Genomic DNA, 19,870 nt, shown 5'->3' on the forward strand with positions numbered 1-19,870 from the left:
ATTTGTATATTTTTCTTTAAAAACATAGTCATTCATGTGATGGCTTTTCTGAAATGCTGTACGCTATCCAGCTCCTCCCGACGTGAAAAGCGCTATGCAAATATAAGCTTGTTGTTGTTTTCGTGGGGTATTGCTGAGCTCCACTGGTGCTTGGAATTCATCCCTTTATTGTTGCAGAGTGGTTGTGTTCTCTTGCAAAATGTAGTGGCTAAATGTTACAGAAAACTCTGAATTGCCTTGAACTGTTAGACATGATGAAGCTCTAAAATTCAAGATTAGTATTGCAGCAGTCTTGGTTTGAGTACCTGAATGTAAAGACAACTTTCTGTCTCAGTTTCCAGAACTGAATCACGCCCAACAAGGTGATAACACTTTCAAACCATTGATTGGATTTAAACTCTTCTGTCTGTTCATGTAAACCAGATTAGCTTTTCCTAAATTTAGCCATCTATAAGAACAAGTTATAGCTTTGCCTTGTTTACAAGACAACAAGTGACAAGTTTATCTGTTAACAGCTCTTATTTCCATTGAAATAAAATCTGTTCATGAATAGAACAAATATGTATGCGTTAATCTGGTTGTTAATCTGGGACGTCCTCCCGACGTGAAAAGCGCTATATCAAATGCAAGGATTATTATTCTTATTATTGTGGGGTTCCTGCCAGGGTTACATTGCAGCTCATTTATGCTGCAGTTTGCTCACAAAATTGCTTGAGAGCCTGCTTAAACAGAGATGGTTCTCAAGTAATCCGAGGACACTGGTGCAGAGTGGAATACAAGAAAATACCCAGGAATTAACAATGGTCTTTTAAAAGGGGTATTGGGACAAGGCAGTTAATGGGACTGAATGGGTTGCGCCAGCACAGACATGATGGGTCAAATAGCCATCTTCTGGGCTGTAAACTTCTATGATCAACTGTGAGTTATTAATCTTTCACTACTACCAATTTCACCCAATCTTACAAAATGTTCTATATCTTGTAATATAGGTGCGGGCATTGTCAGAGACTACAGGCCACATGGAACAAACTGGGAGACAAATACAACAACATGGAGAAAACTCCAGTGCACGTAGCCAAAGTTGACTGCACCGAAGATACCCAGATCTGCTCAGAGAATGGGGTCCGAGGTTATCCCACGTAAGTGCCGCACTGGCGGACGGGTTCTTTCCATTGAAAGTGTTGATCTTCACCTAGTTTTTAAGATATTCTTGCACAATAGTTGGGAGTGAGGTTTGTGAGTGAGCAGATGTTCTCAGTGTGTTACTACTTGGCTGGTTAACAATCCCCCAAATAAAATAAATCATTCACATCATGGCTGTTAATGGGACATTGGTGTGTGCAAATTCACCTACAAAGTAGCTGCATTTATATTACAGATACATTTCTGAAATAAGACTGAGCCACTTCCTCTGGAAACTCTACCCCCAACTGCAAACCGTACATTGTACAACATCTTGGGGTGCCCCCTGACATGTAAATCTAAATTTGTAGTTGTGTTGAATATATTTGGATACCAAATATATTCCCGATTCAATATTACAGAAAACGGAATTGCCTTGAGCTGTTAAGACATGTAAAGGCTGAACATGTAAAACGTTAATTGTACAGCAAAAAAAGGAGTTAATTTGTGGGCAAAGTTGTTTTTTAAATGCTTACAGCTTCAACCGAAATTACACATTTCTTTTTAAGAAAAGGAGGGATTTGGTTGTAATAATCCTGAAATAGAATCTGAGCCTTAATTAAGCAGCAGATTTTTCAGTTTCAGATCTATATAGAGGTTGCACCTGAGCCCTGCCTGTCATTTATTTTTATGTTTGGTTATATTCAAAGGATTAATCTTTTCTTTGTGAATATTTCTAAATCAATATTCTGCATAGAATTTGGGAGGAAAGATGTTTCTTACAAATTAGGCTTGATCTCCAGAAATGCTTTCAATATTTAATTAAAAAAAACAATATGTAACCCAGTTTGGGATGCAGCATTGCTCACTGAACAAATGTAAAGTCATTCACATTCCAGTTCTGATTTCTCTCTTTCTCTCCCCACCCCCCCTTCACCCAATTATGAAAAATCCTTTAAAAGTAATGAGGCAGAACACTTCATACAACATTTTCATTCTCTGCATTTCTAAATTACTTTCAACTCTTGAGCAAATAATTGCTGGCTGTGCAGTTTAATTTTTTTAAAAAAGTAATGTTTCCCCCCCTCTGGTTGATCATCAGACTCAAGTTGTTTAAACCTGAACAAGATGCTGTCAAATATCAGGGACCTCGAGACTTCGAATCGCTGGAAACATGGATGATTCAGACAGTGAATGCTAAACCTGCTGTAAGTATGGAATGCAGTGTCTTTCTCCTTCTTGTTGCTTAACCTCAGGTTTTTGCATTGATGTAAACTGGTGCTGTGAAAGCAAAACATTTACCTTTCTGCTTTTGTTATTGTTTTATTTCCTCTCTCCTGTCTGCAACCAGAACTAGTGACATTGTATTTGGCTGCAACATTGCAGCTGTAACAGGGCAAGTTCGAACTTATTTATGCAGGATTTGTAATATGTGGCCAGTTGATCTAATCTCATTGTCATTTTGCACTGGTAAAGTCTGAACATCTTGTTTTTAAGGCAATTCAACTAAGCTGGACTTTTATTAAGCTTTTATTAAGTCAATTAGTGTGGAACTGACCCACTTAATAAAGTCAGTTCAGGTAACTGTCACTGTGTTTAATGTCAAAAGTAAATCTAGCAAGTATGGGTTGATGGTGGTAGTTGAGCTCACAATGAACACATACTCAGTGATTGGAAGGTCTTGTTTTACCTTTTCAATGTATTGCTAACTGGTCCAGAGGCTTCTTATTCCGAGTATTGAATATTGAGTCCGAAACACTGAATGCCCAGCTCCGTGGGATGTCCTCCTGATATGAAAGGCGCTATACAAATGTAATTTTGTTGTTGATTGTTCTTAAAGGAGTTGGACAACAACAATTTACATTTGTATAGTATCTTTCATACTGGAAGAAAGTCTTAAAGCATTTTACAAAGACTGAGTGGCAGTGGTGGCTGAAAGTGCAGTCAAAGAAGTAGGTCTTTGAGAGGGATTTGAAAACAGAGAGGGAAGGAGTGAGGCAGAGGGATTTCAGGAGAGAGTTTCAGAGAGAGAGGGGACAGAGTGGCTGAAGGCTCACCCACTGAAGGTGGGGTGGATGGATCAAGAAAGTGGCATGATCCAGGTTGGAAATGGTGGAACAGGGGGAATGGCCAGAGGTAGGGTGATGCAAGGCCATGGAAGTATTTCAAGATGAAGAATGAGCATCTTAAAATTGATCCGTTGTTGGATGGGGAGCCTGTGGGGTGCAGTGACTGTGTAATTTGTAGGCAAATGAGATATTGCTTTGAAGGAAAGAGCAGCCTAACTTCCTCTAGCTGAGGGAACATTATACAAATGTAATTTTGTTGTCAGGGTGCAGCTGAGGTTAATCTTGTAAAATTTTCCTACAGATAAGAGTTACTGCATAACAGTAACTTGCATTTATGTAGCACCTTTCACACCAGATAGGGTCTCGGAGCCTTGTACAGTTGTCGGGTTAGATGTTGAGCAAGAGATGACCATTGGTTTGATCAGAGGTGAATCTTAAGGTTGGATTTAAAGATGGATAAAAGAAAATATCACACAAAAAAGTGAAGTCCTTTGACGTGATAAGACACTATATTGAATGCAAGAATTGTTAACAACTCTAGACTCAGGTGCTTGATGTGGTATGCATTATCTTAATGTCATTTCAGATTAGAGGGATTACTACAAATTTGGTCTTTAGGTTTGGGTGAGGATACTGAGAAACATGAATCTTGGCGTACGTTGGTGCAAGAAAGCTATTTGGGTCTCCAGGTTTCAATTTCATTTGAAGACACTGCAACTTTATTTTTAAAGAGCAAAAGATATAAGGGGGCTGTGGCGTTAAATGTTGTTTTGCATTCTTGAGCTATAAATACCACATGATAATCCTTTAGCCTACATCACCTGCAGATGAACCCGTCAGTGATCTTTGGTAGCAGCATGAACTAATGTGCTCTTATTAATGGCAGGATATAATATATAATAATCCTTCCATTTGGATGTTGTAAAGAAACAAAGGGTTTGCTGTTGGTTAGTAAGTGTTAACTGGGGGAGGAGTACTGAGCAGTTCTGAATGAGCGAAAGACATCCAACTTGCTCTGTTCTGCTTCAGGATCTGCTTTGCCCACTTTTCATCCTTTCCCCGATCAATCCTGTTTCCTTCCACAGCACGTCAGTAATTTCCTAATAGCAGACCCAGGTTTCTATTTGAAGTCTTCACTCAGTTGATGGTTTCCTGGGCCAGGTGGACTGCTGTTGAGCACTATACACAAAGAAGTTACCTGAACATTTGGCTTCCTTTACACTGGGTTCCCCAACTCCCTCCCTCCACTGTTCAAGCTCCCATTCTCTGAGAAACACTTAGAGATGTTTCCCTTATGTAAAAGGTGCTGTACAAGTGCAGGTTGATGCTGTTGGTGGGCTTGTTGTTTCGCTCTCTCCCGTGATGATGATGATCCTTGCATTTGATATAGCACCAAATCATGTTGTCGAGACATCTCAAAGCACTTCTCCAGTTTACTGTAGAGTAAATATATAATGACTGTATTTTGTGAGCGAACGCAGCATCCAGTTTACACAAACCAAGACCCACAAACAGCCATAAAGTGAGTGATCAATTTTATTAAGGGGATTGTTGGTCAAGATTCTAGGAGAAAGAAACTCCCTTTTTTTGGATAGTGCCATGGGATCTTTAATATCCACCCAAACAAGCAGACAGGACCTTGATTTAATGATTCAATTGAAGGACAGCACCTCTGCCACTGCAAGTGCATTTCATTAGAGTGTTAGCCTATACTGTCAGTTCAAAGTCCCTATGTGTGCTTGAACCCACATCCTTTCGACTCAGGTAAAGAGTGATACCAACTCAGCCATGCTAACACCTGATGGTTGAGCGGTATGCTGTGGATTCTTGGGAAAGATTGACAATTTATTGTGTGATTGACTTCAGGATTGGCTTGAGGGTTGGGGGGGGACAGAGGAGGCCTCAGTTAGACACTCTGACATGTATTTCGTCACAAGGATAATGAAGGAAATATATTGGACAATGTACAAGAGATTCTTGTTAGTTATCCCTAAATATTCTTAAAAGTTTGCAAAAACAATAGATGGATCTTTTCCTTTAATGGACAAGTGTAATGCTAATGTTTAAAAGCTGTCATTTATTCTTATTAGGAACTAGAAGCTGAGCTGGAAACTCCCCAAATCCCTGAAGCCAAGCAAGGCTTGTACGAGCTGTCAGCAGAGAACTTCAAGTCACATACGGCACAAGGTATGTTCTGGACTCTGATGTATGGTCATTAAATTTTCTTCCTTGTCTTCTGAAGGCACTGACTCTGCTGGGGTATTGTGGAGGATTGGGAGTCAGCCAGTATCTCACTCAAGTAACTATTATTCAGGAATGTGCCTCAGTTCTGAGCAGGGTAGCTCAGGTGTGCTGCATTGGCAAGGAATGGGGAGTTCCTTTTACAGCTGTGTAAATGTGAGCACAGGGCTGGGATTAATAGCTATTTTTCGCGACCACATCACTCCCACCCTCGCTCGCCTCCACTGGCTTCCAATCCCCCAGAGGATCGAATTCAAGATCCTCATCCTCACCTACAAGGCCATTCACGGCCTCGCTCCCTCCTACCTCTCCGACCTACTATCCCCCTACATACCTACCTGTACCCTCCGTTCCTCTGGCTCCGGTCTGCTCCACATCCCCCGCCCCAACCGCCCTACCATCGGTGGCCGGGCCTTCAGCCTCTCAGCCCCTAGGCTCTGGAACTCCATCCCCCAGTGCCTTCGCCGCCTCCTCCCTTTCCTCCTTCAAGGCCGGTCTCAAGACCTTTCTCTTTGACCGTGCCTTCAGCTCCCCTCTCGACTCTCTACCCCTCCCTCGCTCCCTCCCTTCCCTCCCCTCACCCTGACGATTTCCCCCCTCCTTGCTTCCTCCCTTCCCTCCCTCACCCTGACTATTTCCCCCCCCAAGGCTCGGGTCCTGACCCAACTGTCCAGCGCCTTGGGACGTCCTCCCGACGTGAAATGCGCTCTATAAATGGAATCTTGTTGTTGTTGTTAAGAAAAGCGCAAGGAAATGTTACAGTTAAGCTGCTATGATTATGCTTAATTATTATTGTAAAAGTTGAGAGGTTTGTTGATGCAACAATATTTCAAGAGCGCCGACTTGCATAAAGCGTAATTGTGGTGCTTGAACCTGGCATCTTCCAGGTCCTGTTGTAAGAAATTAATCAATCTTGAGTTTGATTCATCCTTCCATGCTATAAATTTCTATGGCACTACAGTACAAACCGTAAACCTAGACCCTATGTCTTTCCCCCACCCCCCCTCATATCTGTTGTTTGGGGAAGGTGGTGCAAGACATTTTCCCAATAACTATTGTTTTAAAAAAATTCAATTTCAGGTTTCCATTTCATCAAGTTCTTTGCCCCGTGGTGTGGGCATTGTAAGGCTCTGGTCTCCACATGGGAACAGCTGGCATCAATGTACGAGCATTCGGGCAACCTGAAAATTGGCAAGGTGGGAACAAATTTTTTGTACCTTTATAAACTCACAAGTACCATGAGTAGAAATGCATAATATAAATTATTGGCTAAGCTGGAATATTTTGCACTTGGTTTTAATATCCTGCTACAGATAGAGGGTGTTGTCATTGGTCAGTCCAATTATCCGTTGATCTTTTTAATTTTTCGTAAAATCTATTTGCAGATTATTGCTGTACTGTTAGCGAGGATGTTCATCGCCCCTTTATTTTTCTTATATTCACATTGTTCTCATCCTCACCCTGAAGTGGTGGATGTTTCTTATGTTCCACTTGCTATGATATTGTTTGAGAATTTATGTTTTCACCTAATTGAATTCTAGGTGGACTGCACTATCAATCAGCAACTTTGCTCTGATAATCAAGTCCGTGGATACCCAACCCTTATGTGGTTTAAGGATGGAGAAAAGGTAAGTGGTGTCCTTTAATCAAGCTGAGAAATTTCATGTTTTATTTCTCCTCCCACCTCTTGATGTAGATGGCTTCTGACCACATGCTGTGCCTTTGAAAAGTATCGAGTTTGAAACTTTTAGCAAAACTCTGAACTGGTTGAAATTCCAGAGCTTGGAAGAATTTGATCAATTGGTACGGAGGGAGATGGAAATAAAAGTTTGATTTGAATCTTCCCGACAGACTCTATCGAATTATTTTATTATTCTCCCTCATCTCGAAAGAGATTGTAATAAACAAGGTACTACGTGGCACTTTTAGAACCTCCTGACAGATGTTTAGTGGTGAGGGGGGAGAGGAGAAAGAAATGTGTCAGTTCTTGTTGTTGTGGCTGTTTGTTCTGACTGAAAACAGGACATCTTTGAACATCTGGCTTGCGTGACTTTAGAAACAGGAGTAGGCTATTCAGCCCCTTGAGCCTATTCTGCCATTCTACAAGATCAAGGCTGATCTGTACCTCAAATCCAACCACCCGCCCTTGCCTCTATCTCTTAATCCCCCGACCTAACAAATATCTATCCACCTCAGTCTTGCAAATATGAATGGATCCAGCATCCACAGCCTTTGGATATTGGACACATTTCCACTACCCTTTGGGTGAAAAAAGCCTCCTAATTTCACTCCTAAATGGCCTAGCTCTCATTTTAAGATACCCCACCCCCTGTTCTGGAGTTCGCTACCAGAAGAAATAGTTTCTCTGTATCTACCCTATCTACCCCTTTTATTATTTTAAAATATATTTTAAAAAAACTTTAAGCAATACTTGAGTGGGGTGAGGGAAAGAGGAACTTGTAATCTTGATTGAATATTAATGCTGCGTTGAAGGATGCCTTAAATTCAGAGTTCTTATTTTCTTCACAGATCGATCGTTACGGAGGGAAGAGGGATCTGGACTCTTTGAAGCAGTTTGTGGATTCCCGGTTAAATGCGGCTCAACCTTCTGAAGAGGAAGTAGCAACTGATGAAGCTGAGCAGGTGGAGGAAGAGCCGGAGAAGGTAGAGGCAAAGGAGGATCTGGTATGTAAGACACTAGGATAGTTCTACATGGGTGGAGGGGGACACGACTGCATTTAAGCATCAAAACATCACGGAAGCGCTGATGAAGAAAGATGAATGGGGAGGGGAAAGTATAATCCTGGTTAAACCTGTCCCAGGCAGAGCTGTTAAATGGTACAAAACATTCCTCTAAGCAACAGGTCAAATCTTAAAATAATTAATGAACGTTTGCATAATTTGCATTCTTCAACTTTTTTTTATTCTTAATAAGCTCCTTACATTCCGATATAGAGCCTTTCATATTGGGAGGACGTCTTCAAGTGCTTTACAGAATTTGCTGTAAAGGATAATGACTGTATATTTTGTAAGGGAACCCAGCAGCCAATTTTAAGTATAACTGATGAATAAGTCGGGAAATAGTATCTGAAATAGTATCATGTACAACACTTATGCTGTACAGACCACTGTGTTGCAGATTCAATTCCCAGTCTGCTGAGTTAGATCACAATGTTGGTTCGGATGAAAAAGTCCCTTCAACCCATCTGATTTTGTGCCTCCAGAATACCCACCCCACCATCTCCCCATCAGAGCATCAAGCTGCTTTTTGAAAGAGTTCAGTATCTTGGCTTTAACCACCCTTTCTCAGTAGCTGTATCCTCAGGGCAGCATTTGGATGCATGTAATCTTCTTGTAGCTCAGTGTAGCTCAGTGGTTAGAGCACTCGCTTTGCAAGCGAGAGACCTGAGTTCAATTCCAGGCAGGGCGAAACCTTGGGCAAGTTTCCTTACTCCATACGCCTAATAATAATCCCTCCAAAACAAAAAACAATAATAAATTGGTCATTTTGAATCTACGACTGTTTGTGGGACATTGCTGTGCGCAATTGGCTGCCGCGTTCGCCCACAAATATACAGTTAATTCACTTTACAGTGTGTTCTGTGAAGCGTTTTGGGACGTCCTCCCGACGTGAAAAGCGCTACATCAAATGCAAGGATTATTATTATTATTCTTGGGCTAGAGTGGGAAAGTAGCCCAGTTTCCCATTCCTGAAAGCTATCCAATGACTCCGGCATGTTTGGATATCGGGAGAGAGCAGAGTTAGACTTGATCAAATAGGCTACTGATAATTCACCAGCTCGGCTTGTACATGTGTACTGGCCACTTGGGCTTCGGATGGTGTCTGGAGCAATATCCTAGTGAAGTGACAGAATCTTTAGCAGAGTAGAGTAGGCATTTGAGAGCAAATTTAGCTGAGGTTGGATTGCTTAGGATGTGCATACACTAGATTTCAGAAAATGCTGCGTTCTCCCGCAAAACACTCATTGCCGTTTCAATATGCCGTGAAGCATTTTGAGACATCGTCCTTACGTGAAAGGTGCTACATCAAAGGTAAGGATTATTATTATGCTTATTCTAGATCTGTGCATTTGTTTTCTCATCTTGTGAACATCTCTGTAATGAAGGTGATGTGTTGCTTAAGACACTTTTTCAGCCCCCACTTGAAACAGATGGTGATTAAAATCATAGACTTACAAACAAAAACACCTCCCTAGTAAGGGAAAAATAGGCAATCCCTAACTGCCTTCAAGAACAAACTTCCAAAGTGCGTCAACTCTGGAAGTTTTGTCGCTCTCGTTAAGGTGTACTGTACTCTGGGTCAGATGTGAGATTGTTTTCAAAGGTTAAAGGGTGGCTGAGATATGGCAGTCCTATGGACATTGTTGTCTTGATGCAGAAACTGTCAATGGATGACAGCCCCCACCCCTCCCCTCCAATCCCTTGCACATCCAGCAGCTGGATAAAACGTGTGATTTAAGGAGTGTTGGGAGCAGACTTGCCCCCTCAGAACAGGGACAATATGGGCCAATTAAAAGCCTCATCACAGGGTGAGACACAAGACATATTGTGGGTTATTTTGTCTGTCCTGTGTCTTGTACTGTTTTGGAGGTTTGTGACTTATTTCCTCTCTGCAGTCTGGTGTGCTGGTCCTGACTGAAGATAGTTTTGATGAGGCCATTGCCACAGGTGTTACTTTTGTGAAGTTTTATGCTCCATGGTAAGTGACTTGTTTTCTGGTGGGTAGAACATTTGCGAGTTTGCTGCAAGATGATATTTTTATTCAGAATGCTATACTTTCTGGTGCTTCATTTGACTTCAGATCCTGCTTTATGGAGGGGAGAAACAGCCAGGGTTTCTGGCAGATGCTTAATTTGCCAGCGCAAACTGTCAAGGCTCAAGTATGTTTATTCAGCAGAAAAATTGAGGAGTAAAACACCCAGCCAACTTGGGTGACTGCCAGCCAGCTGTGTGAAGCGCTTTGAGACGTCCTCCTGATGTGGAAGGCGCTCTGTAAATGTAAATTGTTATTCAGGAGAGGAAGTGAAGGGAGTGGAGAAAATTAGCAAAGAAACAAAATAAGTACTTTTTTTCTCTCTCAGAACCATATCAATTTATATATAGCAAAGGCAACTCGACCCATGACAGCTGTGCCAACTTTTATAGAACAATCCTCCCTGTCTCAAAAATATTTTCTCTTCCTTATCTCCCACCACCCAAAAAAATCTCCTTTCAAGTTTGTGGCTTTATATGATGCCGAGCATAAGTTCATGATTGTACCACACTGCAGAGATCTCAATCTGAACTTCGGTCACCCTCCTACCCTCCCTGTCCTCCACCCCTCCTGATCCCAGCCCCTCGGATTCCAAATCCAAATTCTCCACCATCCAGGGCCTTGACACATTCTCCAACAGATGTTATTTGTTGTTGTCGTTGAACTTCATTCCTCCAGAGAGGCTGGGCACAGGGAGGGAATGAAATCCACTAGAGATCAGTGGTTCCTGGCTAGACAAAAACGTGTACGGAAAAATGTAAATCTCACTCATATGTGAATGTTTTATTCAATTAACCACAAGAAAATAGTTTTTCCTTCAAAATGAAAAGAAACTTAGAAATCTAAACTTAAACGCTTATTTCACTCTCAAATCTACAGTCAATTCACTTTACAGTATAGTCTGAAGTGCTTTGAAACATCTGAAAGACGTGAAAAGCGCTATGTCAAATGCAAGGGTTATTATTATTGTTATTATTATAACCCTGAAACACCCTTTATCCGCTGTGTGTCTTTTTCCAGGTGTGGTCACTGCAGGAACATAGCACCAACATGGGAGGATCTTGCCAATAAGGACTTTCCTGGTTTAAGTGAGGTCAAGATTGCAAAAGTAGACTGCACAATGGAGCGTACCCTCTGTAATAGATTCTCTGTAAGTACAAGTCACTCGGTAATGGGAAGGCTATTAATGAGGCGTGTTGAGAAGAGAGCTGGAATTGAGCTCTTTCATGGTGTCATCTGTCACGGTCTGCCATTTGTTGACTGCTTCCCCAATCTCTATTTGTTAAATCAGCAGCCACATTGTATTTTTAGACACACAGACATTATAAGGATGCCCTTTGTAACCACCCACAAGAGGATTCTGAATTTACACTCTTGCGTTTTAGAGCAGGCAGAATTTGGCAAATTCTTCCGATTCGTTTTCAAACCTTTTTGTTGCAGTTCTAAACGAATCTACAGAAAATCAGCTTTGTCTGACTTCAAGCATTTGTTGAATTCTTCATGCTCTAAAATGCTAAGACCTAGAGTGCAGGTCTAGATCCAGGTGGAATTTCTCCCCACATATTTATATGTATACACTTTTCAGCAAAGGTCCTGGAATAGTAAACGGGTACAGAAAGCTTGGCTGATTATTTGATTCAACCTCTTCCCCCCCCCCCACCCACACCTGGGGCATTGAAACTCATTTGTAACACCCCCATTACTGCCTCCAGCTAAGTCACATCAGGAATAGAAACTTGCAACCTTTTGGGCCTATATGGTTCCATTTTATTGAGCAGCAGATTTTAACCACAGTGGAAAAGCATGGAGTTTCACTGATGGCATTTATGTGAAAAAGTCTCTTCTGATTGAAGTGTTCCCTTTAAAATGGATTCAGTAAAAACACAAATTTTACAGCTAAAGTTATTTTTAAAAAGATGAAACGCTTCATTTGGAAGAAATGTGTGCAGTAATGTTATTTATTGTAGGGACCATATTAGTTTTGTAGTTGTAGGGACCATATTAGTTCAGCGCCTTGGGACGTCCTCCCGACGTGAAAGGCGCTCAATAAATGGAATCTTGTTGTTGTTGTTTTGTGTGACTTCAAACATATAAGAGCGGTATTGGAGTCAGAAAAAGTACCTGTGGAGAAATCAGTGTAAATGGTGCTTCAGGATATGGAATGGGTAAGGTAATCGATCCCATGTACAGCACACTGACTTGGGAGGCCTCTGGTCTTGTGACATATGTGGGCATCCCTGGTGAAGAGGCACCATTGCATTTCTGTTTTCATGACTTTAGTGCTTTTTCAACCCCATTAGCAGTTTATTGTCAAAGAAGCTCTGAAGGCATTTAATTTTTTCCTGTTTGTACCAAGAATTTTCATGAGTGAAGAAAGTTAAAAGATGTGATCGAGATAAAACACTATCTTTGTTTATAAATGTTAAAAGGGTTTCTTCATTCAGAAAATAGTAATGTCAACTGACTAGGATTTAGTTGTTTTTCTGATTGTGAAGTTGAAATTCTGCCTTTAGGCTGGCGTGCTGAATCACTTTAGTTTGGAACCATGAAACACTGCAGGTATAGTTTAAAATCAAATCTACTTAGAATGGACAATGATGCCATTGACGTTGCACAAGCTGGATTACACAGGCAGCTTTTTATATAGTACAAAAAAAAGTTTACCTTTGGCCAGGAAACAATGATATTGCTGAGAAATATAAGCTTGACCCAGAGAGAGAATTGGGGGCGGGGAGGAATGGTAATTTCTCAAGAATGGGTTCATTAATTTGTCCCGGTAGATTACAATACAAAATTACATTTGTATAATGTAATTGGGAGGATGTCCCAAGATGCTGATGACCACCTTGGGATCGTCCTCTATACCTACTTTCCTCACTCATGAAAAGCTTGGTACAAACAGGGAAAAATTAAAAGCCTTCAGAGCTTCTTAGACAATAGAACTGCCAATGATCATTTACTGCTCACTTGTCATGGGTATCTAATTTATTTCAGAAGTCACAGGTTCCTTCTAGTGCAGAAGGAACTAGGTAGATACCTTAAGAGTCAGCTAGAGGGTATGGAGACAGGGCAGACAAGTGGGACTGAGAATTGCTCTCGAGGTAGCTGGCACAGACATGATGGGCTAAATGACCTTCTGTGTTGTAAATGTCTATGGTATAATTAGCTAGCACGATTGAACTGCCCCTCAGGGTGAGGTGTGTGCATTATTAATAATATATTTTCTCTCTCCAGCTGTGCCATGGTTTCTGTTAACATTTCTCAGGAACAGCTAAATATTACAATTGACATAATTTGTGTTTTTATTCTTCCAAGGTCCGTGGTTATCCCACGTTACTCCTGTTCCGTGGTGGTGAGAAGGTTAAAGAACACAATGGAGGAAGAGACCTGGAGGCTCTCCACAGTTTTATACTACAGCAGGCCAGAGACGAGCTGTGAAAGATGCACTCCCTCCCTGTTACCACCTTGGCCTCACCCTTGCTATTATAAATATAGCTTTGAGAATGTTTTTAAAATTTGAACGTGCAAAAAACAATTGTTTTTAAAAATTCTTTTCCATTTTTCTTAATTACCAGTGAGGTGAAGCCAACTTTTCAGGGTTCCTGTAAGATTACATTGGCTGGTGTCCTGTGTAGCAATGCAGGGAGTGTGCTTGTCTCATGGGCATTTGTCTTTTTAAAGTATCTGCATATGTGGTTCATCTGGCACCAGTCAGTCCTGGTAGCAGTAGCTGCTTTGTAATTTGCTGTGAAAAGCAAATTGACCCAAGTACCTCAGCCTATCATCAAGCCCCCCCATCTCCTGCAGCTATTAAAACCTAAGGAAGTGTGTGTGATGATGGTGTGTATTTCTAGCTTTTAAGTGTGACTGGAAGTAGTAACCTTGTCAAAATTGATATTTTTATGTTACAATTTTTTTTTCCAACCAGTTCTGAGGGTAGGACTTGAAAGCAGACAATAAGTATCACAGGGATTAAAGTAAATATAGCATCATGAGAAATTAAACAGGAATGCAGATAGTTACAGCAGCTTCCAATGTGAAGACCAACATTACACAAGGAATAACTAGCTTTCTGAGATAACCCAGTCAGGATATCTACAGACACATTCCTCTAATCTGCATCTCTGATTACATTTACAAAGATTAACATTTTGAGTCCTTTATTTTATACACTTCACTCAATTTGGCAGATGGCAAAGTATATATCCTTAAATGCAACACAGTCTGTTAACCCACTCAGTTGGATGAAGGTTGTGCAGAAAGAAATGATCAATGTTGGGTGCATGTTTAGGAATGGAATAGCATAAGCAAAATTGAACAGGAAAACCACTTAATTTAATCCTTTATTGTTAGCACATGGTGTAAGAATTAACGGTTGATGGAGAAAATAACATTTGTAAGTACAGTTGGCACTTCACTTCTGAAACTTTTGTACAAAACACAATTATTGGAATGTGGTACGACAGAATGTCAATAGTTTACACAACTTGACAATTTCTAATAAATTTCTTAAGAAAATGATTGTCTGTAGTTTGTTTATAACATATGGATTCTGTCAAAACTAGGGTGATGAAGTCTAAAGCAAAGCTTTACATTCTACTCAGTTGGATGCAGGACATTCACTCACCCTCCATCAGGTACCAAGAACACAGTGGCTGCCGTTTGGATTTTTTTCCCCTCCCCAAAAAATATAACCAGCACTTTAACAGCCCAGGTCAAACACTTACCAAAAATACCCCCAAACAAATAAATTACATTTGTAGGAAAACTATTTACAAAATATATTACAAAAGCTTTTTCTTATGTAGAAACATTTTTTTAAAAATTGTAAACATTATATACAGAGGTATTTATTTCTTCAGGGATTCATATTGCTTTGCATTGAGGACATGGTTCCTTCCCCCAGTAGTTCTGAAAGCGGTTTTGTTGCCTGTTAGTGGCAACCGCAGGCTCTGACCACCATGTTCCTGTACTTTTTCAAGATGACGTTTGAGCTGTCATCAAAGAAGAGGACGGAAATTGCGTTGAGCTTGGTGGGGGCACAGCAGGGTTTTGGAATGTAGTCTGGGTTCATGAGGTGGACCTGATTTGAACGATGTAATGAGGAAGGTATTTTTTAAGTTAAGTTTCAACTCAGCTTTGTCAGACTTCAGTAGCAATCACAACACATTCTCCTGCATTCTAGCTTTTCATCATAGCAATAATTCCTATTCTCCCCCACCACCCACAAATGGAGGAATACCTTCACTTGGATAGGAATCTTAACAGCTCCCAAACATTTGCAGCACAGCAACTTTCAAGCTATCACTTTCGAGACAAAGTCAGCACTTTGACTAAATCTGAAATCCTAGTGACCCCACAACTAACTATTTACTACCTCTGATAAAGCATTGAGTAATCTGCTACAGATACTTTAGGATATAATACAACTGTTCTATTTTCAACTTCAGATGAGAAAAGTGGGAAAATTAACTGGAATTTATCACAGGCTGACATCTAACCCCAAAGAATGTTGGTCACAGGCACACTAGCAAAAGACAGTTCATCTTTGTTCATTTGAGGCATTCAAAAAAATACAAATCCCCACCCAAAACAGACACCCATCTCCACTGAGGAGGGGCATAAAATCAAGCATCTCAATGGCTTTGAGAATCACAGTAACATTTAATCCTAAGTTTCCCACATCTTCTCACTCAGGGTTTCAGTACAACACCCAGGTATTAAAATACATCACCAGTTATTAGTTCCATTGTTCAAATCTAATTCAATAAATTTAAAAGTCATGGAGTTGACACCAGTTACTCTCACTTTTTTTAATGTTTACTAGGATGACACAACTTTTTTTAAAGTCTCTGTTCAGTTCTGCTTTATTCTAAAAGGTCCATTAAACTGTACTTTTACTCACCAGTGTCTGTACAATTGCATGATTTGTGGCATTCATGTGTGCATTAAGAGGAAACGAGCATTCTCCTTCGCAATAATATGCCGCATATCCTTCAGGTGCTATTATCCAGTCCTTTGAAAAGAAAATATAATGACAGTACTGATCTATGAGCAGTGAATTACTGGAATAGCTCCCCTTTCCCCCAGGGTCAATTTCAAATCCAGGCCTGAATTGCATTTTCACACAGGCAGAACTCGCCAATTTAACAATACTCCCCATGTAGAACATCAGGCTGGCTCAGTGGGTAGCACTCTTGCCTCCAGGTCAGATCATTGTGGAATCAAGACCTGCATCAGTACTCGAGTGCATAGTTGGAGTTTCACTCACTCTGTGTCCTGGCCATAAACCCCAAATAAAATTGGTCACTCATTCCTTGGCTATTTGTGAATCATTGCTATGTACAAATTAGCTGTTTCATTTGCCCACACAATACATGTAGTCACATCACTTGTACCGTGAGAAGCACTTTGAGACATCTCAACACAAGCTGCTATATAATAATAACAACCCTCACAATTTATAGCTTCTTTCATGTTGGGATGATGGCCCAAAGCACTTCACAGGGAATGTACCATGACGTCCAGTGACTGTTTTGTGGGTGAATGCAGCTGTCAATTTGTGGACAGCAAATGCAAGGATTATCATCAAGTAAAAATGCATCTCATATATTCAAAAGGAGGAGAGGGTAAAACGTCAGCAACAGAAAGTAAAATCTCATCTCCCTTCCTGAGAAGTAGATGAAAATATCTATCTTTTAGATCCACAGAACTAAGATAACTGAAGTACATAAAATAAAACCAGAGGGACTACTGTGAAGCAAGCTGCATAAGAGGAGAACCAGGGATGAAATGCTGCCTAAACACCCACACATTCACTTTAGAAATACAAAGTATGTCAAGTAATAGTCTTGCCCATTTTTTCCTTAGAACATTGGTTGTGATCTGATACCAATGAATGTCCAACAAGTCTCCTTGGGGGATGGTTCATTCATCCACTGAAGGCACAATGCCTACTAGTTACAACAGCACTCCCTCAAAGTGAATAGTGCAACATTGCTCTACTCCTGGGAGACGCTTTGGCTCAGTGATGCAGAAACTATGCCAAACAACCTCCTGCTACTGTGATGACAGCTGAGAAAAATTATACAGAACAGTGTCAGCAAGTAGCTGGAGAGTTGGCTTTCCCACTGTTGAGCAAGGTGTTGGTGTATAGCTCCCACTGTACAGTTAACTCCTTCAGTTATTATCTCATCTACCCCATTTCTATATGACATATACAACATCCTCTAGATCAATTCCTACTCCCCAGCATCTGGCTACAAATCACAACCTTTAAGAAATCGCACTAAAAATGATACTGTACATATAAAACAATTCCCAAATTTCTCTTCTCACTTCCAGATCTCTCCTCCAACAGCAATTACTTATGGTTAACCAGATTGTGTGCAGGTCACTATGACGCACTCTCATCTCCAGGTGTGCTACTGGCAACTCATGCTGTGAATCGCCACATATTAAATTCCATTACATCTGTACCCGATGAGTAGGTCAGTCCTGACAATTGTAGCAAAAGATCTAAAGACGGGCTCGTAACCACTAGCAGTGCACAGTGCAGAAAATCTCTCTCTGTTACAGCAGTGCACAGCACGGTATTTATGTTGTGCGTGAGCAACAGCAGTCGGGCAATGTTAGGGTGCCCTACCGTCATTGCTCACACACACAACAAATAGCACAGAATCAGAGAAGCATACTACAGAAAAGATCTAGCAGCCACAAGCAGCAATTCTGCATTTTAGAGAGGTCCAACATCCAGGAAGCGAATGCATCGGAAGGATTGTTGCCAGTACACCTGCAGAAAATCTCTTTGCTGCGTTATAGAATTTTTACCTGCAGCTCACTGAACAGGCAGACAGGATCTCAATTTAACATCTCACCCAAAGAACAGCATCCCCACCAGGTAATTGCACTGCACAGAGTTGTGCCTAGATGGCGCTAAACCATGACCTGAGAGTGCCACCAAATGAGCCAATAATTGTGTTATTACTACAAAGAAAACCAACATTAAATTTATATTATGCATACAAAGAACATCACAGCACTAACATTTCTACAAGTGTGTGGCTCACTTTCAAGTAGCAAGAATGTTACAGCTCTATCAAACACATCACCATGGAGATTGCGGAAAAGAAAAGGGATAGAGGGTAGATTCCAGTCTCAGTGATGTGTAGTGTGTACTCTCTGCTAGTAATGAGATTACCTTACCAAACAGAAATTACGTCACGCTTATTTGAAGCTTTTGCCTAAGGTGAATGACAAAGGTCAGGTCCGACTCTAAAAGTGGGAATAAAAAGATATTTGTTGTTACCTGCCAACCCAGGTCCCGAAAACTCACATACAGTTCATGCTTTTTGCAAGCTTGCCTCTGGTCGCTGGTGTTGTATTCTGGTAGAAGAAAAAATAAAAATCAAACGGTTTATTTGAGTAATTTGTAACTTGGCGCTTAAAAAACAGCGTAACTGCAATTACTTAGGAATATTAAGAAATGTAATTTTTAAAACTAAAAGGGCCGATAAGCTTCCCTTAGGAACCAATTTTGATTGTGCTTTATTTTGAACAAGTCTATGGCCACATCCCTCTCTCCACCCGGCTTGATGTCCCAGTAAAGTGCTCCGAGATGTTACCCTATATTTGCCAGCCACCTCCACCCAATTTCAAAGTCTAGCTCTTTGGCTACATTTGGGCCATCTTTTCCCTCTCCCCACCCCCATCCCGAGCTCAGGTACCCAGGCAGCTGGGGAAAGTGCTTTGAGATGTCCTCCCAATGTGAAAGGCGCTGTAGATTGTAGTTATGCAAACGCTACCCTATTCCAGCTTTCCCCTCACCCCCTTGCGCAGGACACGTCACACGTGTGACCACCATCAAAAAATGTGTTGCACATCACAATATGTACAATGACTAACAAGCACTGTTTCCACTCAGGGTGGGTGATGGGGAGAGAGAGAAAATGGAAAGAGCAAAGGAAGGGTCGAGGACAAGAGACTGAAAAGCAAATACTCCCTGAAAAATATGGTCTTATTCATTCTCAAGTGCCTAAATGGAGTTCCCAGCTGTTTGATCTGAACAGCAACCCCCAAAGGGGATTTTGTAATGTCAGAACACAAATTAAAAGATGCAGTGTAAAAATTTCTGAAGCTTCTTTATAAATAGTTTGTCTTACACATGTACCCCATAGCTCAGGTGTTTCCTTGTCCTTTAGTGCTGATCTACATTACTGGTTAATGTCCAGAATTTTATTACCACAGAACTTTTTTTCTTAAACAAGTGCAGCTGTACGCAGCCCGGGAGGTGCTCTTCACACTAGTGCCCTTGTCAAGGTTCCTTTCCTGCTGAGCCCATTAAGATTATCTCATATTTCCTATTCCTTTTCATTACATGAAGAGCTCTTGGAGAACAGACAAACACAAACTGAGGTTAATGCTCAGAGGAATTGTTTGACAAGTTTTGAATTGGTAAATTGTTTAATGGCTGAAGATGGCTAAAGAGCCACCAAAGTTAGCAGCAACTTGTAGTGGCTTGGAGAACATCTCCATTTATTCACGCTATCTTATTACAAAGCCAGTGCAATGGATTAAAACATTTTATAACCCATATAACTTTAAAATGATCATTGGTGCACAATCTGGGTGGGAAGGGGAAGACGGCATTCACAAAGCACACAAG

At 40.9% G+C, this 19,870-nt stretch overlaps 2 protein-coding genes across 4 annotated transcripts in view; one reads left to right on the forward strand and one right to left on the reverse strand.

Moving 5' to 3' along the window:
- Window positions 1-14,724, forward strand: part of txndc5 (thioredoxin domain containing 5) — a 28,732-nt gene extending 14,008 nt beyond the window's left edge. For all 3 annotated transcript variants that reach the window (XM_007903415.2, XM_007903416.2, XM_007903414.2), the window contains exons 2-10: window positions 990-1,139; window positions 2,225-2,330; window positions 5,282-5,378; window positions 6,513-6,628; window positions 6,974-7,060; window positions 7,962-8,117; window positions 10,070-10,152; window positions 11,227-11,356; window positions 13,522-14,724. In XM_007903415.2, coding sequence (XP_007901606.1) covers window positions 990-1,139; window positions 2,225-2,330; window positions 5,282-5,378; window positions 6,513-6,628; window positions 6,974-7,060; window positions 7,962-8,117; window positions 10,070-10,152; window positions 11,227-11,356; window positions 13,522-13,644 — 1,048 coding nt within the window. In that variant the 3' untranslated portion in view covers window positions 13,645-14,724. The remainder of the gene's footprint in view (window positions 1-989; window positions 1,140-2,224; window positions 2,331-5,281; window positions 5,379-6,512; window positions 6,629-6,973; window positions 7,061-7,961; window positions 8,118-10,069; window positions 10,153-11,226; window positions 11,357-13,521) is intronic.
- A 302-nt stretch (window positions 14,725-15,026) lies between these two features.
- bmp6 (bone morphogenetic protein 6) overlaps window positions 15,027-19,870 on the reverse strand; it is a 66,312-nt gene continuing 61,468 nt past the window's right edge. The window contains exons 5-7 of the mRNA XM_007903413.2: window positions 18,515-18,591; window positions 16,112-16,222; window positions 15,027-15,289 (exon numbers count right to left, since the gene is read on the reverse strand). Coding sequence (XP_007901604.2) covers window positions 15,140-15,289; window positions 16,112-16,222; window positions 18,515-18,591 — 338 coding nt within the window. The 3' untranslated portion in view covers window positions 15,027-15,139. The remainder of the gene's footprint in view (window positions 15,290-16,111; window positions 16,223-18,514; window positions 18,592-19,870) is intronic.

This window comes from Callorhinchus milii, unplaced genomic scaffold, assembly GCF_018977255.1.
Source record: "Callorhinchus milii isolate IMCB2004 unplaced genomic scaffold, IMCB_Cmil_1.0 Scaffold2, whole genome shotgun sequence".
NCBI classification, from domain to species: Eukaryota; Metazoa; Chordata; class Chondrichthyes; order Chimaeriformes; family Callorhinchidae; genus Callorhinchus; species Callorhinchus milii.